General features: G+C 45.5%; 1 protein-coding gene across 2 annotated transcripts in view; it reads right to left on the bottom strand.

Moving 5' to 3' along the window:
- Window positions 1-3,644: 3,644 nt before the first annotated feature.
- Window positions 3,645-19,143, bottom strand: part of LOC311239564 (E3 ubiquitin-protein ligase MARCHF2-like) — a 39,741-nt gene continuing 24,242 nt past the window's right edge. For both annotated transcript variants that reach the window (XM_084327916.1, XM_084327917.1), the window contains exons 5-6: window positions 16,330-16,539; window positions 3,645-8,809 (exon numbers count right to left, since the gene is read on the bottom strand). In XM_084327916.1, the coding sequence (XP_084184042.1) occupies window positions 8,654-8,809; window positions 16,330-16,539 (366 nt within the window). In that variant the 3' untranslated portion in view covers window positions 3,645-8,653. The remainder of the gene's footprint in view (window positions 8,810-16,329; window positions 16,540-19,143) is intronic.

The raw sequence follows: 19,143 nt of genomic DNA, 5'->3' as shown, positions 1-19,143 counted from the left end.
GAGTGCATGCAATAGCAACTGTACATTTTGAAAAATTAAAGATAGAGTTGATAGCGGATCTATTTGAAGCACAGGGGCGGCGCAAGAGGGTCACGTCCTCCCCGTCTTAGTCACGGGACATTCAGCACTCCGGTCGTTGCTCAGGGACAGCCGGAGACAGGGGGAAGGGGGGGTGGCACAAAATGCTTCTTACTGTTACGCTCCAGAGACTGTGCAAGACAAGATAAGTATGAAATAAAATAACATAGTATAGTATGTAAATTAGAAGTAAAAAAAAAAATTAGGTCAGTGTTCAGTATAGACATAAATTATGTACAAAAGTAGTGTTAAAAAGTGTTTAAAGTGTAACATGAATGTTTAAAGTTAGTGTGTGCATGTGGAGTGGGTGCAATGAATGGAGAATGGATGAGAAGCTCCTTCTGAGTCTCTGTACTGGCCATGGGACTCCGGTAGCGCTTGCTTGACCGCAGTAGTGCAAAGAGGCAGTTGTTTGGGTGGCTGGAGTCTGTTCTCGTAGCCTCGGCCCTGCAACACTCCTGGTGACGTCTCAGAGCACTCGCTGGCCTGAGCTGCTGGTCTAGAGACGCTTTCACTGTACATTGGAGGTGGTTGAGTGGGGTTGGGTAGGCGGGGTGGAAAACTATACATTGGAGGGGGTTGGTTTTGGATATTTACAGGGGCCAGTTTCGAAATAGGTGCTCTTTGAGTGGTTTTGAAGGTGGGTAGTGATTCACATTCCTTTACAGCTGTGGGTAGGGCGTTCCACATTGATGTGGCATAATTGCAAAACGTGTTTAGTCCCTTATTAATATCCAACATACATACATATAGTAGATAGTAGTATACAGTAGGAATAGTACTACATAGTAGATAGTAATATAGATTTATTTAATTATGATATCGATTAAAGGTGTGTTTTTAGTCGACAGGCAAATTGGGTGGGTTTCAACTGTCCCGACTGTGGTGTTTTCAGCTGTCCTGACTGTGATGGTTTCAGCTGCCATGACTGTGATGGTTTCAGCTGTCCTGACTGTGATGGTTTCAGCTGTCCTGACTGTGGTGGTTTCAGCTGTCCTGACTGTGTGATGGTTTCAGCTGTCCTGACTGTGATGGTTTCAGCTGTCCTGACTGTGATGGTTTCAGCTGTCCTGACTCATGACTGTGGTGGTTTCAGCTGTCCTGACTGTGATGGTTTCAGCTGTCCTGACTCATGACTGTGGTGGTTTCAGCTGTCCTGACTGTGATGGTTTCAGCTGTCCTGACTCATGACTGTGGTGGTTTCAGCTGTCCTGACCGAGGTGGTTTCAGCTGTCCTGACTGTGGTGGGAAGTTGCTTCATTGCAAAATGATTTCCTGTTGTTGTGTTTGCTAACACAATAACAACTGACCTGGAAATGCACTCTGGCCCAAAACTGTTTCCCTAGCAACGGAATTCTTCTGAGTTTCACTGGAACTCTGTTGCTAGGGAACAGTTTTGATCCAATTGTCTTTCCTGTCAGTTATTGCATTAGCAAACATTGCAACAGGAAATTAACTCAGGGTCTGTTTAGGATGTTTATGTTGCCAAGTTGAAATAGTCTCTCTTCCTGTATTGAAAGTACAGCTCAGACGACCTCCACAGCATATCCAGCACTGTGTCTTGAGAGCGCTGGGCTGATGCCCAATATCTTTGTACTATTCTAAAGATTCTACATGTTCACTATGACTAGTATTTAAAATATGTCGTATAGCACAGATGATGAGCTTAACAAGGCTTTTCGGCTCTAGGGAGGAAACATAAACAAAGACTGGATGAGAAGGTGAGGATGGACTGAGAATGAGCTCAAATGTGAAGAAAATTGTTATTAATATCAAACATACATATAAAAAAAAAAGTATAAAATAAAGTATACAAATTCTAGTGTCTATAAAATTGGCACTAGGAGCACAGATGTGAATCATGTAGAACGTTACACAGCACATTCTCTCCCCAAGTAATCTAGTACCCTCCACAGGTCCTTACAAGCCTATTTGTGTTGAAATAGTATGAAATAAGAGTTTTGTATCACATAAATGTACATAATTGTCAATACCTCAGACTTGATGGCAGATGGTTTCCTACAGTACTGCAAAAAAAATAAAGGAATTCACCATTTTAAAGGTGCTATAGATAACTTTTAAGTACAGTAATAATTTTTTTAAAGGATACATCAACAGAGCTTTTAGAAAGGTGTGAAATAAAAGTATTGCTTTTCACCCAAGAAAATGATGAATTTATCATAAAATGTTTTTGGCGGGTCCAAAATGAATGTTGTTGCATGTATCCCCTCCCTACTTCCCCACGTGGAAAGCACCTCTGTGCTTTGATCGCAACCAACGGAACACGCCACACACACACACCAGACACTCGCTCCGACCGCGGGCAAAGAATTATCGAATCAACGCAAGATTGATAACATATAGCCTGCCCCTTACCTTGTCTATGATGTACTGCAAAAAGAATAATCCAATTATCTGATCGCCATTCCAAGTACTGATCGTGATCGTGTTTCCAACGTAATCCAGCATTGAACATGAACGGGGGGGTGACCCTCGTTGATGCATCCGTTATAACCGCTTGTCTTGCCCGAGTATTTAGACCCCGCCCGCCGCAGCTCGGTCCAGACACCAAGCCACATAGTTTCAAATGGGGTGCAATAGCGGCCACAAGGCGTTAGGCGGCGGTATTGGACTTTTGCGATCTCAGACCCATCCCCAGTGATAACACACATCTGCCTGCATGTTTATGAATGGAAATAGCGAATGAAAGAAATAACGATCCAATAACAAGTATACTCGTTGTTGGCAGTATTTGATTGGCGGGCTATAACTAGTTCACTCGTTTTTGGCAGGGAATGAGTTAAGTACTGTAGTTCAATGTTGTTTTTAGTTTTCAACTCGTATTCTTAAAATGAGTGCAAATATCTTCCAGTGAGATAACGTTACAGGTTTCCATACAATTAGGTTTGTTTCAAGAATTCTCTCAAAACAAGCACTTTAAAAAGGCATGATTTACCTTTCATCAAGATGATTTACCTTATATCAAGATTGACCTCTTATCAAGATGATTTACCTTTTTATCAAGATGATTGACCTCAAAGATTGACCTCTTATCAAGATGATTTACCTCATATCAAGATGATTTACCTCTTATCAAGATGATTGACCTCATAAAGATGTTTTACCTCATATCAAGATGATTTACCTTTTATCAAGATGCTGCCTCCTGCTTTGAGAAATATTTTCATTTGTATCAAAGAAAGTGAAATTCCGTCACCCTGTGGACTCTTAAATGAGGTATACAGTAATGCACAATGTGATGTCTGGTTTCCCATGATGCAAGAGAGACCAGGCTCACATGTGTGGTTACATTATGCTCATAATGCCTTGTTGGTTTTAAATGGCATGACAAGCCTTTCTTTACACATCTCTATATCACACAAGGCAGACATTCCACATTTACAAAAGTGATCCATACAGCAAAAGTCCAGAAGTCCCTTATGGTTTATTGCACAGTGACCAGCTCTCTCCAGAGGGCAGCAGGACGACTTCAGTGACGCACGCTGGCTGCATAATGTTGATTCACACCAAAAAGCTTCACATGTCTGCTTTTAACGCTCCGCTCGTCCACCAGGGGGAGTAGCTGAGCTGCTCAGACCAGAGTTAAAGGTCAATTTACTTTCAATTCATAATTGTATCAATTGAACTCACACAGCCAATATTTATTTAGCGTCGGAGGCGCTTAATATCTTAGAGACTAAGATGTTCCGGTACACTGCTCTTGCAATTGAGACAATTATTTATTGAGAAATAACGCTTCGGTCCAAGCGGACCTTCGTCAGAGTATGGAATCCAGACCAGCAAAAAGCAGTGTGTGGGAATTTCTGTTCCTAATTCATTCAATTCAAAATGTGAACTTGTATGCTAATTCTCCATTATTTCCTAGCAGGTTGGACACGATAACCTTCAGTCTGTGGATTCTGCAGGACATGAATTGAAAGTGAACTGAACCCGGAAGCCCACCTGTGAGTTGTGAAGGAGGGTCTGACACAGAACTCAGTACATCTTCCTTTGACGTAGGACGTTACCAGGGCATAATGCTAACTAACTAGTCAACTGGCCACAGTGACTAGTAGATTCAGCATTTCATGTGATTCTTTTAGGAGCCCAAGTACTTTTCAGAATACAATATGATGATATCACAGACTGGCTAGCTGTGGGGCTTGTCATCATATGACAATGTTCCATACCGGTGCCAATACGGATACCAAAATGGTACTTTTTCCAATACCTTACTTAGCTTGAGTTGTGTGTGTCACATGTGCTGTATGAGCCAATCAGAGGGTTTGTTCCATTTTGGATTGGTTGAATAGAAGAAACAACCAATCACCAGCCTTATATTGTGGAACAAACATGCGTATTGGCTCACTGACGCTGATGAGATTAACTACTTAGGTATTGATATTTGGAATGACACAGCATTTTTCGATATACTAATAGTATTCAAGCAATTCGATCGATACCATAAAAGTTGAATTTCAACACCCAGCCCAAGCTAGTTGCCAAAATGGCTGGTAGAACTGACATTAGCCAAGCTGGTGGCTGGCGTTTTCTTCAGGTCCTGGATAAATGGTAACTACTTGTAATTGCTATGCATTTCCATTAATACTTGAATGGCAGTACATATACACATGTGGAACAGTGGAGATTCCTACAACCCTTTTGCTACAGCAGAAGCAGAGTAGTAGTTTTAAAAAGTAGCCACAAGCACTCCCAATGGAATGTGTCATTTCCCCATATATCAACCTGCATCTTAGTATTACTATATACACTGCTTTTTGAAAGACGAACAAGACTAGGCTGCCCCTTGGCACCTAAGCCATTGACAATACATATGATCTAGCCTAACAACAAAGTTAAATTTCACATATTAAAATCGTACATATCACAACATAGCCTAAACCTTTTTGCGGTTATCGGGCTAGCTGTGTAATCCTGCTTCCTGAAAGACACGCTCTGCTCCAACCAGTTAGAATGTAAACACAAATCCATAGCTTCAGTACTATGTCAGTATGCACTGCTGCAATATCTTTTAACTGTTAACCGTAGAGTGTCATTACACGAGAAGACATTACACAACGGAGCAACTTAGGTGTTTGTTCGAGGCTCGATCAACGCTGCCACCCAGAATGAAGATGTTTATACCATATGTGACAAAGTTCTAGGGTGGACAGTTTGGTTGCATCGTGTAGCACAAACTGGCCTCCAAAATAGAAATGCCGAAATGGTGCCTAAACAGCGAGTCCCCTTTCACCATACATCCGCTGCTTGACGCACCAGGAAACCAAACCGTCCACCCGATTCCTTCACTACGAATGTAGAACCAAAGAATATAAATGCATGATCTGAGAAAACACACAAGGAATGTCATTCCTACTGTGAGTCTAAAGTTGCACGTGTGCTCCATTTAAATTTCCCAGGAAACGTACATTCTTTTTTAGAAGCTCATACGACAAAAAATGGTAGCGCTGTAAGACCGTGACAAAGCATTTTGTCTTTCCGCTCAGAAAGCAATAAAACAAAGCAGATGTGCGTGATGTGGTGAAAACAAGAATCTGATTCATGGCAGCCAAGCAGACCAAGTGTTACCAGAACAACCATCAAATGGAGATTATTACACAGAGCAGAACACCACGTTACTCTTTTCATCCATGCGTAGAGCGTTGACACGTAGAGCGTCCACAGACTTACTCACTCACATTGCTCTTCAGAGAGAGAATATTAGTATTCAATACCACCAGGCCAGTGGGTGCCAGTTGTCGGAAAACATCTTAATACATTGTGAAGCATGATAAGTAGGATCGGGTCGATTCATCTTTAATTCAGTCAATTCAACATGTAGAGTTAAGAGGATCGTTCTGTTATTTTTGTGATGTTTTATTAATACCCTTTCCTTTCTTAGGGACATTTCCTTTCTTGATTATCCCTCTGATAACATGTAGAGAGACAAAATGTCTCTCTTAGGCAGTAAGATTTTATTTGAAATGTATTGTAAGAAAGGGGCAGGACTAGATACACTGTGCTTCCTTTTGTCTCTTCTCCAACTCATCCTCGTTCATTCTTCTATGGATGAAGACGGACACATTTGTTTGTTTACATTTGATCTTTACTGTGATTTGTTTGTTGTGTTCAAGATAATAAATAAAGACCAAATCAAATGTACAGTAGACGTCACAACAGAAAGGGGTCAAAGGGCAGGGCACCCACGCAGCAGATGAGGTTCAGTGCCTTGCTCGAGGACACTCACTACTGACAGTAATGGGTAGGGTTGCACTGATACCAATTGAAAATACTTAACTTTAAGTATGGGGCGATTACCGGGACCGATCCTATCCATTAATTTGCCTGAACAGTACAGATTTGCACCGTTCCTTCACTGTGTCAAATTAAATGATACACAATAAATGTTTCACGATTGGAGATTTAACATCCTTGTGTTCCAAAGACACACACAATCAACTTGTTTTGATTCCTGACATATTACATACATACATGGTTCTAGGTATTATAGGATTTTAGTATTGGGGTTATTAATCCGATACAGATACTGTTGTCATGGTATATAGGCCAATACCAGTATCGGTGCATCCCTAGTAATGGGCAAACTGGTGGGCATGTGGGAATCACACCTGTGACCTTCAGGTTACAGGACGGTACACCAGGCCACCTCCAATAAGACAACACAGCTCCCTCCGTGAATTGACTGAATTGGAAGTGAACTGACCTCAACCCTGATGGGTAAGTTGTGTGTTTGTGTGTATGTGTGTTGTGCGTTGTGTGTGTATGCTTCATTACACTGCAGTAACATGCTGAATCAAGTTCTATCCCGCTACGTTAGCTCCTGGTCAAGGATTCCTTCGGTTTGTCTGACTGTCATACAGTCGCGTTAAGTTAGTCCAGTGTGCCCACACATATCCCAGTATGTCCATGTGATCACGTCCCAGAAAGTTCAACGATCACATCCTATAATGTTAATGTGATCACATCAAGAATTCCAATATATTCCTAATGTTCACATATCGGTATGTTCCTGTAGAATCCCAGTACGTTCATATGATCACATCCCAGTATGTTCATATGATCACATCCCAGTACGTTCATATGATCACATCCCAGTATGTTCATATGATCACATCCCAGTATGTTCATCACATGCCAGTACGTTCATATGATCACATCCAGGCCTCCAGGTACGCTCACGTCACACGTTCATATCGTCCCGAAGCTGCTGCTCACATTTTATTATACAGTTACGTTGCCGTTGTGTCCATGTGTTCATATCCCTGATGCCTAGTGACATCACCGCGTGTCAACGTCCAATAAAGACTATTTTTTTTTTTTAAAACCCTGGACGTTTGTTTGTCTTCGGCTAACACGATAGTCATTCATATCAGACGCATCAAGTGCTTCAAATAAACCGGAGGGGTCAGTATGACGACCCGCTCGCAGATGAAGTGCAGGAGTTCATAGACCACTGCACCTCCGCATTACATTGAGTTCATGAGAGAGAGAGCGGGGGGAGAAAATGTATGTGGAGGAGAGCCTTGACATAAAGTGGTTGTAGCTATGGCTCTGGGGGTGCTGGAGACATGATCCAATATACGTGTATACGCCTGAGTCTCCTGAACACGGAGAGACCAATCCCAAGTCGATCGGCACTTTCTCGGCCGAGCTATAGTCACTTTTTCACACCTGCTCCCAAACTCTGCATGCGCAGATTGATAAACCTAGATCTCTGGACACTCCGTGGGCAATCTGCGGCTGTGCATGTGGAGTTGAGTAGTAGGTACGAAAAAGTCACTATAGCTTGGCCGCAAAAGTGCCGATCGACTTGGGATTGGTCTCTTTCGTGTTCAGGAGACTCAGGCGTATACAAGTCTATTGGATCATGTCTCCAGCACCCCCACAGCCGTAGCTACAAGCACTTAATGTCAAGGCTCTCATCCACATTCATTCATTCTCTCCCCCCACTCTCTCTCCCATGATTTCAGAATACCAGAAGTGTTGCGGTGGTCTTTTGATATACAGTCAGTATGACGACCCGCTCGCAGGTGAAGTGCAGGGGGTCATTGATATACAGTCAGTCGTGTGCCCAGCCTCTCCTCACCACTCACACAGTCAGTTGTTCGTCCAGCCTCTCCTCAACACTCACACAGTCAGTTGTTCGTCCAGCCTCTCCTCAACACTCACACAGTCAGTTGTTTGTCCAGCCTCTCCTCACCACTCACAGTCAGTTGTTTGTCCAGCCTCTCCTCACCACTCACACAGTCAGTTGTTCGTCCAGCCTCTCCTCACCACTCAGTCAGTTGTTCGTCCAGCCTCTCCTCACCACTCACAGTCAGTTGTTCGTCCAGCCTCTCCTCACCACTCACAGTCAGTTGTTCGTCCAGCCTCTCCTCACCACTCAGTCAGTTGTTCGTCCAGCCTCTCCTCACCACTCACACAGTCAGTTGTTCGTCCAGCCTCTCCTCGCCGCTCGCACAGTCAGTTGTTCGTCCAGCCTCTCCTCTCCTCTCGCACAGTCAGTTGTTCTCCTCTCCTCTCCTCTCGCACAGTCAGTTGTTCTCCTCTCCTCTCACACGATGGACTCGTCTGTCGTCTTCTTGGTGGACTTGGTCGGCACGGAATGCTGGGTGGCGTGAGCTCCCTTCGTGTCGGGCATCAGCAGGCGCACCTTCTGATTGGTCCTCCTCCACTCGGAGTACAACTGACAGTGGTAACGGAACGACACCTGGTGGAGGAGGGGCAGGTAGAGGAGGTAACGAGAGAGAGGGGGGGGGCAGAGGAAGAGACAGAGGGGGAGAGAGAGAGGAGAGAGGCAGAGAGGGGGAGAGAGAGACAGGGAGAGGGGGGAGAGAGAGACAGAGGGGAGAGTGAGAGAGGCAGAGAGAGAGACAGAGGGGAGAGTGAGAGAGGCAGAGAGAGAGGGGAGAGAGAAAGAGAGACAGAGAGAGGAGAGAGACCGAGAGAGAAGGAGGGAAAGAGAGAGAGAGGGGATAGAGAGAGAGAGGAGAGGAGAGAAGGAGATAAGGAAAGGGGATTGCGGGGGAAAGAGGGTAGGAAGAGATAGAGGAAAAAAAGACAGGTGTCAAGAGTGCTGATGTTCATGTACTTGCTGCAGTGCAGTAGGTCTGGAGGACAGAGTGGATCTGCTGACTGTAGACCAGCTGTCGACATGATGACAAGGGAAGTTCATGTACTACGTGTTCAGACCTCTACGTGTCCATAGACCTCTAGGTGTTCAGACCTCTACGTGTTCACAGACCTCTACATGTTCACAGACCTCTAGGTGTTCACAGACCTCTACATGTTCACAGACCTCTACGTGTTCATAGACCTCTACGTGTTCACAGACCTCTACGTGTTCACAGACCTCTACGTGTTCACAGACCTCTACGTGTTCACAGACCTCTACGTGTTCACAGACCTCTACGTGTTCACAGACCTCTACGTTCACAGACCTCTACGTGTTCACAGACCTCTACGTGTTCACAGACCTCTACGTGTTCACAGACCTCTACGTGTTCACAGACCTCTACGTGTTCATAGACCTCTAGGTGTTCACAGACCTCTAGGTGTTCATAGACCTCTAGGTGTTCATACCTCTATGTGTTCATACATCTACGTGTTCACAGACCTCTACGTGTTCACAGACCTCTACGTGTTCATAGACCTCTACATGTTCACAGACCTCTACGTGTTCATAGACCTCTACGTGTTCACAGACCTCTACATGTTCACAGACCTCTACGTGTTCACAGACCTCTACGTGTTCACAGACCTCTACGTGTTCACAGACCTCTAGGTGTTCATAGACCTCTATGTGTTCATACATCTACGTGTCCACAGACCTCTACGTGTTCACAGACCTCTACGTGTTCACAGACCTCTAGGTGTTCATAGACCTCTACGTGTTCACAGACCTCTACGTGTTCACAGACCTCTACGTGTTCACAGACCTCTACGTGTTCACAGACCTCTACTTGTTCACAGACCTCTACGTGTTCACAGACCTCTACGTGTTCACAGACCTCTACGTGTTCACAGACCTCTACGTGTTCACAGACCTCTACGTGTTCACAGACCTCTACGTGTTCACAGACCTCTACGTGTTCACAGACCTCTACGTGTTCACAGACTTCTACGTGTTCATAGACCTCTACCAGGGGAGGAAACTAACTTTTTGGCTTACCAGCCAACTGGCTGGTATCTGATTTTTTTTACCAGCCAAATAGATTTTTTACCAGACAAAAAAAATCGCTAATTGTGATAATTACTTCTTTGTACGTCTTCGTCTAAATTGATTTTCAATCATAGTAAATTAATCACACTGTCTCTACTCTTCAAAATATTACATCATTAAATCACATATTAACATGAAAGAGGGAACTATTCTGGACTGGGTTGGGCTGAACTGGGCAGTGAAAGATGCTGGGTTGGGCTGGTCTAGGTTATACTGAATGATAAATTGAAAATGGGGGACCCTGATGTAAACAAGACGAAAGTCTTTCTCTGGTCTGCATCCCCTTAACAATTGCATGTATTGAGCCGTACTGTACCCATTCTGCAATCTGTTAAATAAAGTTTTCATTCATTCATTCATCACAGCTCAACTACTAGGAATGTGTGTCTGACTCTTAAGTGCAGGAAATATTCATCAGAAAGGGGGGACATGATGGAGGGAATGGAAAGAGCAGGTTTGACAGGAGCAGGGTTGAAGGGCATATTGGAGTGTGGAGGAAGTGGACAAGGCATTAAGCAAACAGGACTGAAATGGGGGACCCTGATGTAAACAAGACTAAAGTCCTTCTCTGGTCTGCATCCCCTTAACAATTGTGTGTATTGAGCTGTACTGTATTGTACCCATTCTGCAATCTGTTAATAAGGGCTGGTTTAGGTTGGACTGAGTTGGGCAGTGAAAGAACCAAGCATTTCACTGTAATGTAATAGCTAAATAAAACAACTTGAACTTGACTTGTTACATTTGCACTCTGGTTGTATGCCAAATGTATTCTGGTTGTACTGTACTTGTGCTGTAAGATGACAATACATTGGAACCGAATCGACAACGCTAGGGGTTCAGCAGGTGTATTCTGAATGCCAAATATGACAACATCACCGTTGTGAAGGGCATATGGGCGAGTGGTGATATGGGGGGAAACTCGGTAATAATAAAATGTCACTCGGCTGCATTTAAGCAAAGCCGCTCAGTATAGTCCACTATGTTGAATGCGCGTTATGGTAGCTTGTTACATGCTAGGTAGCTAGCCGGCTAATGCTGGTCATTCTCATCCGACTCGAAGGAGACGCGTCGCGTGCTGTTGTTCGCCCCCATGTCAGACCGCACTGATATCCGAAAGCGACGACTCTACATGCAATTATTTTCATCCACTGATGTGTTTTTGTAAGTTTGTCTACGTTGTCAAGCCGGCTGCCGGTGGCAGGAGTTTGTAGGTCTGCGCGCAGTGGTCTGTCCACTTCCGCTAGATGGGCGGCGTCTTCTAGAAAACGAGTGTTCATTGGAGGAGCTTAGAGCGCATCTGTACAACGATGATGTTCATTGGTTATGGTCTGATTATTATGTGGCGCAAATGGGAGGAATCAAGGGGGGAGTCAGAGTTCGGTTTGTGCCAGTGAGCGAATCAGCAGATTGCAGAATGATTTTTTTGTTTTTGTAATTACTAGTACTCGCCAGACTGGCGAGTGCTCTTCATGAATTACTCGCCAAACGTAAAAAATACTCGCAATTGGCGAGTAAAGTGGCCTAATTTCCTCCCCTGACCTCTACGTGTTCACAGACCTCTACGTGTTCACAGACCTCTACGTGTTCATAGACCTCTACGTGTTCACAGACCTCTACGTGTTCATAGACCTCTACGTGTTCACAGACACCTCTACGTGTTCACAGACCTCTACGTGTTCACAGACCTCTACGTGTTCACAGACCTCTACGTTTTCACAGACCTCTAGGTGTTCACAGACCTCTATGTGTTCACAGACCTCTACGTGTTCACAGACCTCTACGTGTTCATAGACCTCTACGTGTTCACAGACCTCTACGTGTTCATAGACCTCTACGTGTTCACAGACCTCTAGGCGTTCATGTCAAGCCCTGGTGCAACCCCCCCCCCCCCCCGCCAGAAATTAACCGTCTTTTCCTTTCCTGTTTACCAGTAATTATGTCCACTTACAATAAAAAATGCCCTGCCTTATCAGAGAAAGAGAAGTGTATATTAGAACCACAGCTGATGAACTACAGATAGGAGGAGATAACTATTAATAGTCCATCCATTTTCCTAGAGCTGCAGCAAAGACTGGAGACTCAGAAGAAGCCAGAAAATACATCACCGTGAGAGGTCTATATGTGAGGTCACTATACCAGGGTTTCTGTTAGACATTTATTTTGCCGGTCTCGGTGTCCGGCAAGATTTCCATCTCCCGGACAAATGAGAGAAATTCCGGTCAGAGTTTATTGAGCTTAAAAACAATTGATAGGCAGGCTATATAAAGAATGACATCCTCAAGGCATGTAGATTTATAATATTTTTACTTAAAACTAGGCTACTTTTGCGTATACAGTCATTATATTCCAAATAAAATAAGTCCTGAGACTCCGTGCTGCTGCGGACTTGAAATCAAATAGGTGTCTGTGCGCAGTCGCCCCGACATGATTAAACAGCTGTTATAATCACATTTTTCTGAGCTAACGAATTCCGTTATATTGGACATTTGTATTAATTATATCAAGTGAAGAACTGAGAAATTTGGCAGAGAGAGTCATTATCGTGAAATATAAACGTTGCGTGATGACTATTATTATATCTCCGCCTCCGTCCCAACGAAGAACCAATAGTATGCAACTGCAGAGCCGCAGAGCCAGCGGCACTCTCAGGTCCGGTCACAGGCCCGCTCAGCAGCGCCCCCCACCCAACGGCTAAATTGCGAATGGCTGAATTGGAGTATTGCACTCTGCGGCTCTGCAGTTGCATGCTTCTCGCAAATCTAGCTCCCGCTGCCTAACCCAAATGAATCTCAACATCGCTTCACCAATAGTCGTTATCAGAACACTACACACATATCATAATAGAACACACATCGTTGTCATTATTAGACCTGCTTGGTGAAGCAACAATGAAACAAATGTAACTATTTTAATACAATTAAAATTGTGCTTAGAGGGAATTATGACCAGAGAGATTTAAATATGTCGGACTTCAACAGATTTTGCCGGTCAAAAACGGGTAATTACCGGACAACGGAAACCCTGCTCTATACAGTATGTGTGAGGTCTATATGTGAGAGGTCTATAGTGAGAGGTCTATATGTGAGAGGTCTATAGTGAGAGGTCTATAGTGAGGACTATATGTGAGAGGTCTATATGTGAGAGGTCTATAGTGAGAGGTCTATAGTGAGAGGTCTATATGTGAGAGGTCTATAGTTCAAGTTCAAGTTCAAGTTCTTTAATAGTTGTCATACAGAAGTACAGAATACTTTCATACAAAATGCTTCTTACTGTTACGCTCCAGAGACTGTGCTAGACAAGATAGTATCAAATAACATAATAACATAATATAGCATGAATTTAGAAGAAGAGAATGAGGTCACAGTGTTCGGTATAGACATATGTACAATGTTCTGAGTTACCATATAATATACAATACACAATACTATGCAGTGTACTAATGTACAGTACTATCCAGTGCAAAGCAGAAATGGGATGAGGTACAATTTTAGGTACAGTTTACAGTAAGGTGTACGAGTTGTAGTGCAATCCTTCGTCCATAAATATAAAGTGTGGGGAGTGGGTGCTACAGTGTGTTTGTTTAAAGTGGGTGTGTGCTATAAAGTGTGTGGAGTGGGTGCTACAGTGTGTTTGTTTAAAGTGAGTGTGTGCGTGTGGATGTGTGTGCTATGTGCGTTTGGTGGTTGTTGTTGTGTAGTGTTCATTCATTGTTCGTTTAGCAGCCTGATGGCCTGGGGATAGAAGCTACTTCTGAGTCTTTCTGTGCTCGCCTTGAGACTCCGGTATCGCTTGCCTGACCGCAGCAGTTCAAAGAGGCAGTTGTTCGGGTGACTGGAGTCTTTAATGATTCTCTTAGCCTTGCCCTTGCAACGCTTGTAGTAAATGTTCTGGAGGGTGGGGAGCCCCCCTCCAATTGTGCGTTAGGCTGCACGTGTCACTCTTTGTAGTCTGCTTCGGTCTTTTGCAGTGCTATTCCCAAACCAGGAGGTGATGTTGCCGGTCAAGATGCTCTCTATTGTACATGAGTAGAAGTTCTTAAGGATCTTCTGGCTGACTTGGAACTTCCTTAGGCGCCTGAGGAAGTAGAGGCGTTGTCGTGCCTTCTTCACCACACTGTTAATGTGTGTGGTCCATGTCAAGTCCTCGGATATGTAGGCTCCGAGGTACTTGAAGCTGTTGACTCTCTCAACCGGTGCCCCGTCGATGCTGAGGGGGCTGTAGTCCTTGACCCCCGACCTCCTGAAGTCCACAATCATCTCCTTTGTTTTGCTGACGTTCAGGGAGAGGCTGTTTTCCTGGCACCATCCCGCCAGGACCTTGACCTCTTCCAGGTAGGCCCTCTCGTCGTTGGCAGAGATCAGGCCCACCACCACTGTGTCGTCAGCAAATTTGACGATTGTATTGCTACTCCGCTGAGCCACACAGTCGTGTGTGTACAGGGAGTAGAGGAGGGGACTCAGAACACAGCCCTGGGGGGCCCCTATGTTGAGGGTGATGGATGAGGAGGTGCAGTTGCCTGCTCTCACCACCTGGGGTCTGCCAGTCAGGAAGTCCAAGACCCACTGGCAGAGGTCATAGCCCAAGCCCAGGTCCCTGAGCTTGGCTATGAGTATGGAGGGGACTATGGTATTGAATGCCGAGCTGTAGTCGATGAATAGCATTCTCACATAGTTCCCCTGCCTCTTGTCCAGGTGTGATGCTGCTGTGTGCAGCACATGGGATATGGCGTCCTCCGTGAGACGGTCTATAGTGAGGACTATATGTGAGAGGTCTATATGTGAGAGGTCTATATGTGAGAGGTCTATAGTGAGAGGTCTATATGCGAGAGGTCATAATAGTGAGAGGTCTATAGTGAGGACTATATGTGAGAGGTCTATAGTGAGAGGTCTATAGTGAGGACTATATGTGAGAGGTCTATAGTGAGAGGTCTATAGTGAGAGGTCTATAGTGAGGACTATATGTGAGAGGTCTATAGTGAGAGGTCTATAGTGAGGACTATATGTGAGAGGTCTATAGTGAGAGGTCTATAGAGAGAGGTCTATAGTGAGAGGTCTATAGTGAGGACTATATGTGAGAGGTCTATAGTGAGAGGTCTATAGTGAGGACTATATGTGAGAGGTCTATAGTGAGGACTATATGTGAGAGGTCTATAGTGAGAGGTCTACAGTGAGAGGTCTATAGTGAGGACTATATGTGAGAGGTCTATAGTGAGAGGTCTATAGTGAGGACTATATGTGAGAGGTCTATAGTGAGGACTATATGTGAGAGGTCTATAGTGAGAGGTCTATAGTGAGGACTATATGTGAGAGGTCTATAGTGAGAGGTCTATAGAGAGAGAGGTCTATAGTGAGGACTATATGTGAGAGGTCTATATGCACCGTCCATGATGTGGCTAACAGCGTCGACTGCAGCGGCTATTAATCCTCAAACCGGTGCAGAGCCATCAGGACCTACTCACCAGCGTCCAGAGGATGTAGATGGTGAACAGAGTCACCAGGACCTACTCACCAGCGTCCAGAGGATGTAGATGGTGTACAGAGCCATCAGGACCTACTCACCAGCGTCCAGAGGATGTAGATGGTGTACAGAGCCATCAGGACCTACTCACCAGCGTCCAGAGGATGTAGATGGTGTACAGAGCCATCAGGACCTACTCACCAGCGTCCAGAGGATGTAGATGGTGTACAGAGCCATCAGGACCTACTCACCAGCGTCCAGAGGATGTAGATGGTGTGCAGAGCCATCAGGACCTACTCACCAGCGTCCAGAGGATGTAGATGGTGTGCAGAGCCATCAGGACCTACTCACCAGCGTCCAGAGGATGTAGATGGTGAACAGAGCCATCAGGACCTACTCACCAGCGTCCAGAGGATGTAGATGGTGTACAGAGCCATCAGGACCTACTCACCAGCGTCCAGAGGATGTAGATGGTGAACAGAGCCATCAGGACCTACTCACCAGCGTCCAGAGGATGTAGATGGTGTACAGAGCCATCAGGACCTACTCACCAGCGTCCAGAGGATGTAGATGGTGAACAGGGCGATGGTGAGGGCGATGAGCCCCACCACCTCCAGTCTGCTCTTCAGCTGCAGATGGTCCTGGGCGCCCCTCAGACACAGCCAGCCGGAGATGGCCGCCAGGGGCGTGATGAGCAGGAAGCAGGCCATGTCACACAGCAGGGTGCGCTTCTCACTGCGCGGACCAGGGTCCTTCAGCCACTGGGGACAACAACACAGACATAGACGTTACGTTACGGATGGGGGTAGGATCGACTTTGCCTGATTAGATTCAAGTTTATTGTCATCATACAGCACAGTACAGTACAATGAAAGAAAGTCTGGCATCCAACCAGTGCAAATGTAACAGTAAATATACAATATACAGGCGATTATAAAACATGAATTAGTACTACTCTGTACTCAAATTCAGCCATTGGCAATTCAGCCGTTGGGTGGGGGGCGCTGTTGAGCGGGCCTGTGACCGGACCTGAAAGCGCCCCTACTCTGCGGCTCTGCAGCTGCATATGCTTCTCGCTAAATCCAGCATCCAGCTCGCGCTGCCCAGCCGTCAGAACACTACACACATATCATAATGTTCACAGCAAACTGTAGTTGATCACCAGGTATGTTTTATTAACGTAGAATAATTCATATAAGAAAAACGATAGGGAAATCTCTTACCTTTCTCCACTGGTTAAAAATGCCAGGAACTGAAATTGAAACTTGCTGTGCGCCGCGGTAATATGTGTTTATTATGAAATGACAATTGCGTGTTGACACGCCCACTGCGCGAAGTCTCCTAAATAACTTTTTCCAGTTTGCACATATCTATTATCTATGACTAATTCTATCTATTTTTAGGGGCAAATGCGAGTGAAATAGTCGCGCTGTGGTTACATGACGTCATTGCTATTTTAGAGCTGCTCTACCGGTTACAAGGTATAGTCAAAATCCATACCGTAGAGCAAATTCATACCGTTTATACCGTATACCGTTTATACCGTCCACCCCTAATAAGGACCAGTACAGGGGGAGGAGGACGACCATAAGGACCAGTACAGAGGGAGGAAGAATCCCAGAGAGGACCAGTACAGGGGGAGGAAGAGTCCCTGAGAGGACCAGTACAGGGGGAGGAAGAGTCCCTGAGAGGACCAGTACAGGGGGAGGAAGATGACCATGAGGACCAGTACAGGGGGAGGAAGAGTCCCTGAGAGGACCAGTACAGGGGGAGGAAGAGTCCCTGAGAGGACCAGTACAGGGGGAGGAAGAGTCCCTGAGAGGACCAGTACAGGGGGAGGAAGAGTCCCTGAGAGGACCAGTACAGGGGGAGGAAGATGACCATGAGGACCAGTACAGGGGGAGGAAGAGTCCCTGAGAGGACCAGTACAGGGGGAGGAAGACGAACATGAGGACCAGTACAGGGGGAGGAAGAGTCCCTGAGGACCAGTACAGGGGGAGGAAGAGTCCCTGAGGACCAGTACAGGGGGAGGAAGACGAACATGAGGACCAGTACAGGGGGAGGAAGACGAACATGAGGACCAGTACAGGGGGAGGAAGAGTCCCTGAGGACCAGTACAGGGGGAGGAAGAGTCCCTGAGGACCAGTACAGGGGGAGGAAGAGTCCCTGAGGACCAGTACAGGGGGAGGAAGAGTCCCAGAGGACCAGTACAGGGAGAGGAAGAGTCCCTGAGGACCAGTACAGGGGGAGGAAGAGTCCCTGAGGACCAGTACAGGGGGAGGAAGAGTCCCTGAGGACCAGTACAGGGGGAGGAAGACGAACATAAGGACCAGTACAGGGGGAGGAAGACGGCCCTGAGGATGTTATGAAGTGTCAGTTTGGCCTCATTGTGTCTCTCTCTCTACACCCATAATAGCTGTGATCATATTTCACGTCTTGACGTAGAGGAATGTGATATCATGACGGAATATCCTGCATGGTCTTTGAAAGATAACGACTCTTGTAATCCACACTTCTTACAGAAACCCTGTCAGCAGACAGACCGGCACATCCTGGTACTTTGCCTTTTTATTTGTGCTGTATATGTCAGCAGAATGCTTACGTTGTTTTAAACGTTTGTTTTGTTGGTGCATCATTTTACTCCGTCTATTCTATTTTATTGCACTGCACTATTGCACTATTTTACTGTTTATTCTATTTCTCTTTTATTACCGTTTATTTTAAAGGGGACATGCATTGCTATTCCTAGCACTATTTGGGCAACTTTACACAATTCCTGTGAGTCTATTGAACACATCTGTAAGCTTTTATTAAAAAAAATTCATTGTTTTATATTTCCAATCAAGTACTCAAAAGCCAAATCTTTTTCACTTTGGATTTCAGGCTGTGTTGGCCTGGCTCTGCGACTGGCACAGAGAGATAGAGAGAGACTGAGGGGGATACTAATGAATTTCGCCGCGGGGGGGCATAATCCCACGGGACAATGCATTGGTAACTTGTTTCAAATGACAATAATACCCCTGTGATTATTATTGTACGGATCGGAATACGGGCGTGCGCGTGGGAGCATGCGCAAAGATATTACAGTGATATGCTGGTGCTCGACTGCGAGGGAAAGAGAGATAGAGAGGGAGAGAGAGAGAGAGGGACACACGGAGCACTGTGTAAACGCTGCATGTGTGAGAGAAGACGGGTCCCTCTCTCCATCTCTCTCCCTCTCTCTCGCTCGTCCGCTCTCTGCTCGCAGTCAAAACCCGTTTGAGGAAGTGTCGGGTTACACTATGCGCTCTCTGCCTCGCTCTGTTTGAGGAAGTGAAGATATTTCCACTCGCTCTGCTGTCGCTGTCAACCATAGAGGGGGCGTT

This window comes from Notolepis coatsorum (genome assembly GCF_963971535.1).
Source record: "Notolepis coatsorum genome assembly, chromosome: 13".
NCBI lineage: Eukaryota > Metazoa > Chordata > Actinopteri > Aulopiformes > Paralepididae > Notolepis > Notolepis coatsorum.
The sequence above is the reverse complement of the archived record's forward strand: the minus strand, read 5'-3'. Positions and strand labels throughout refer to the sequence as shown.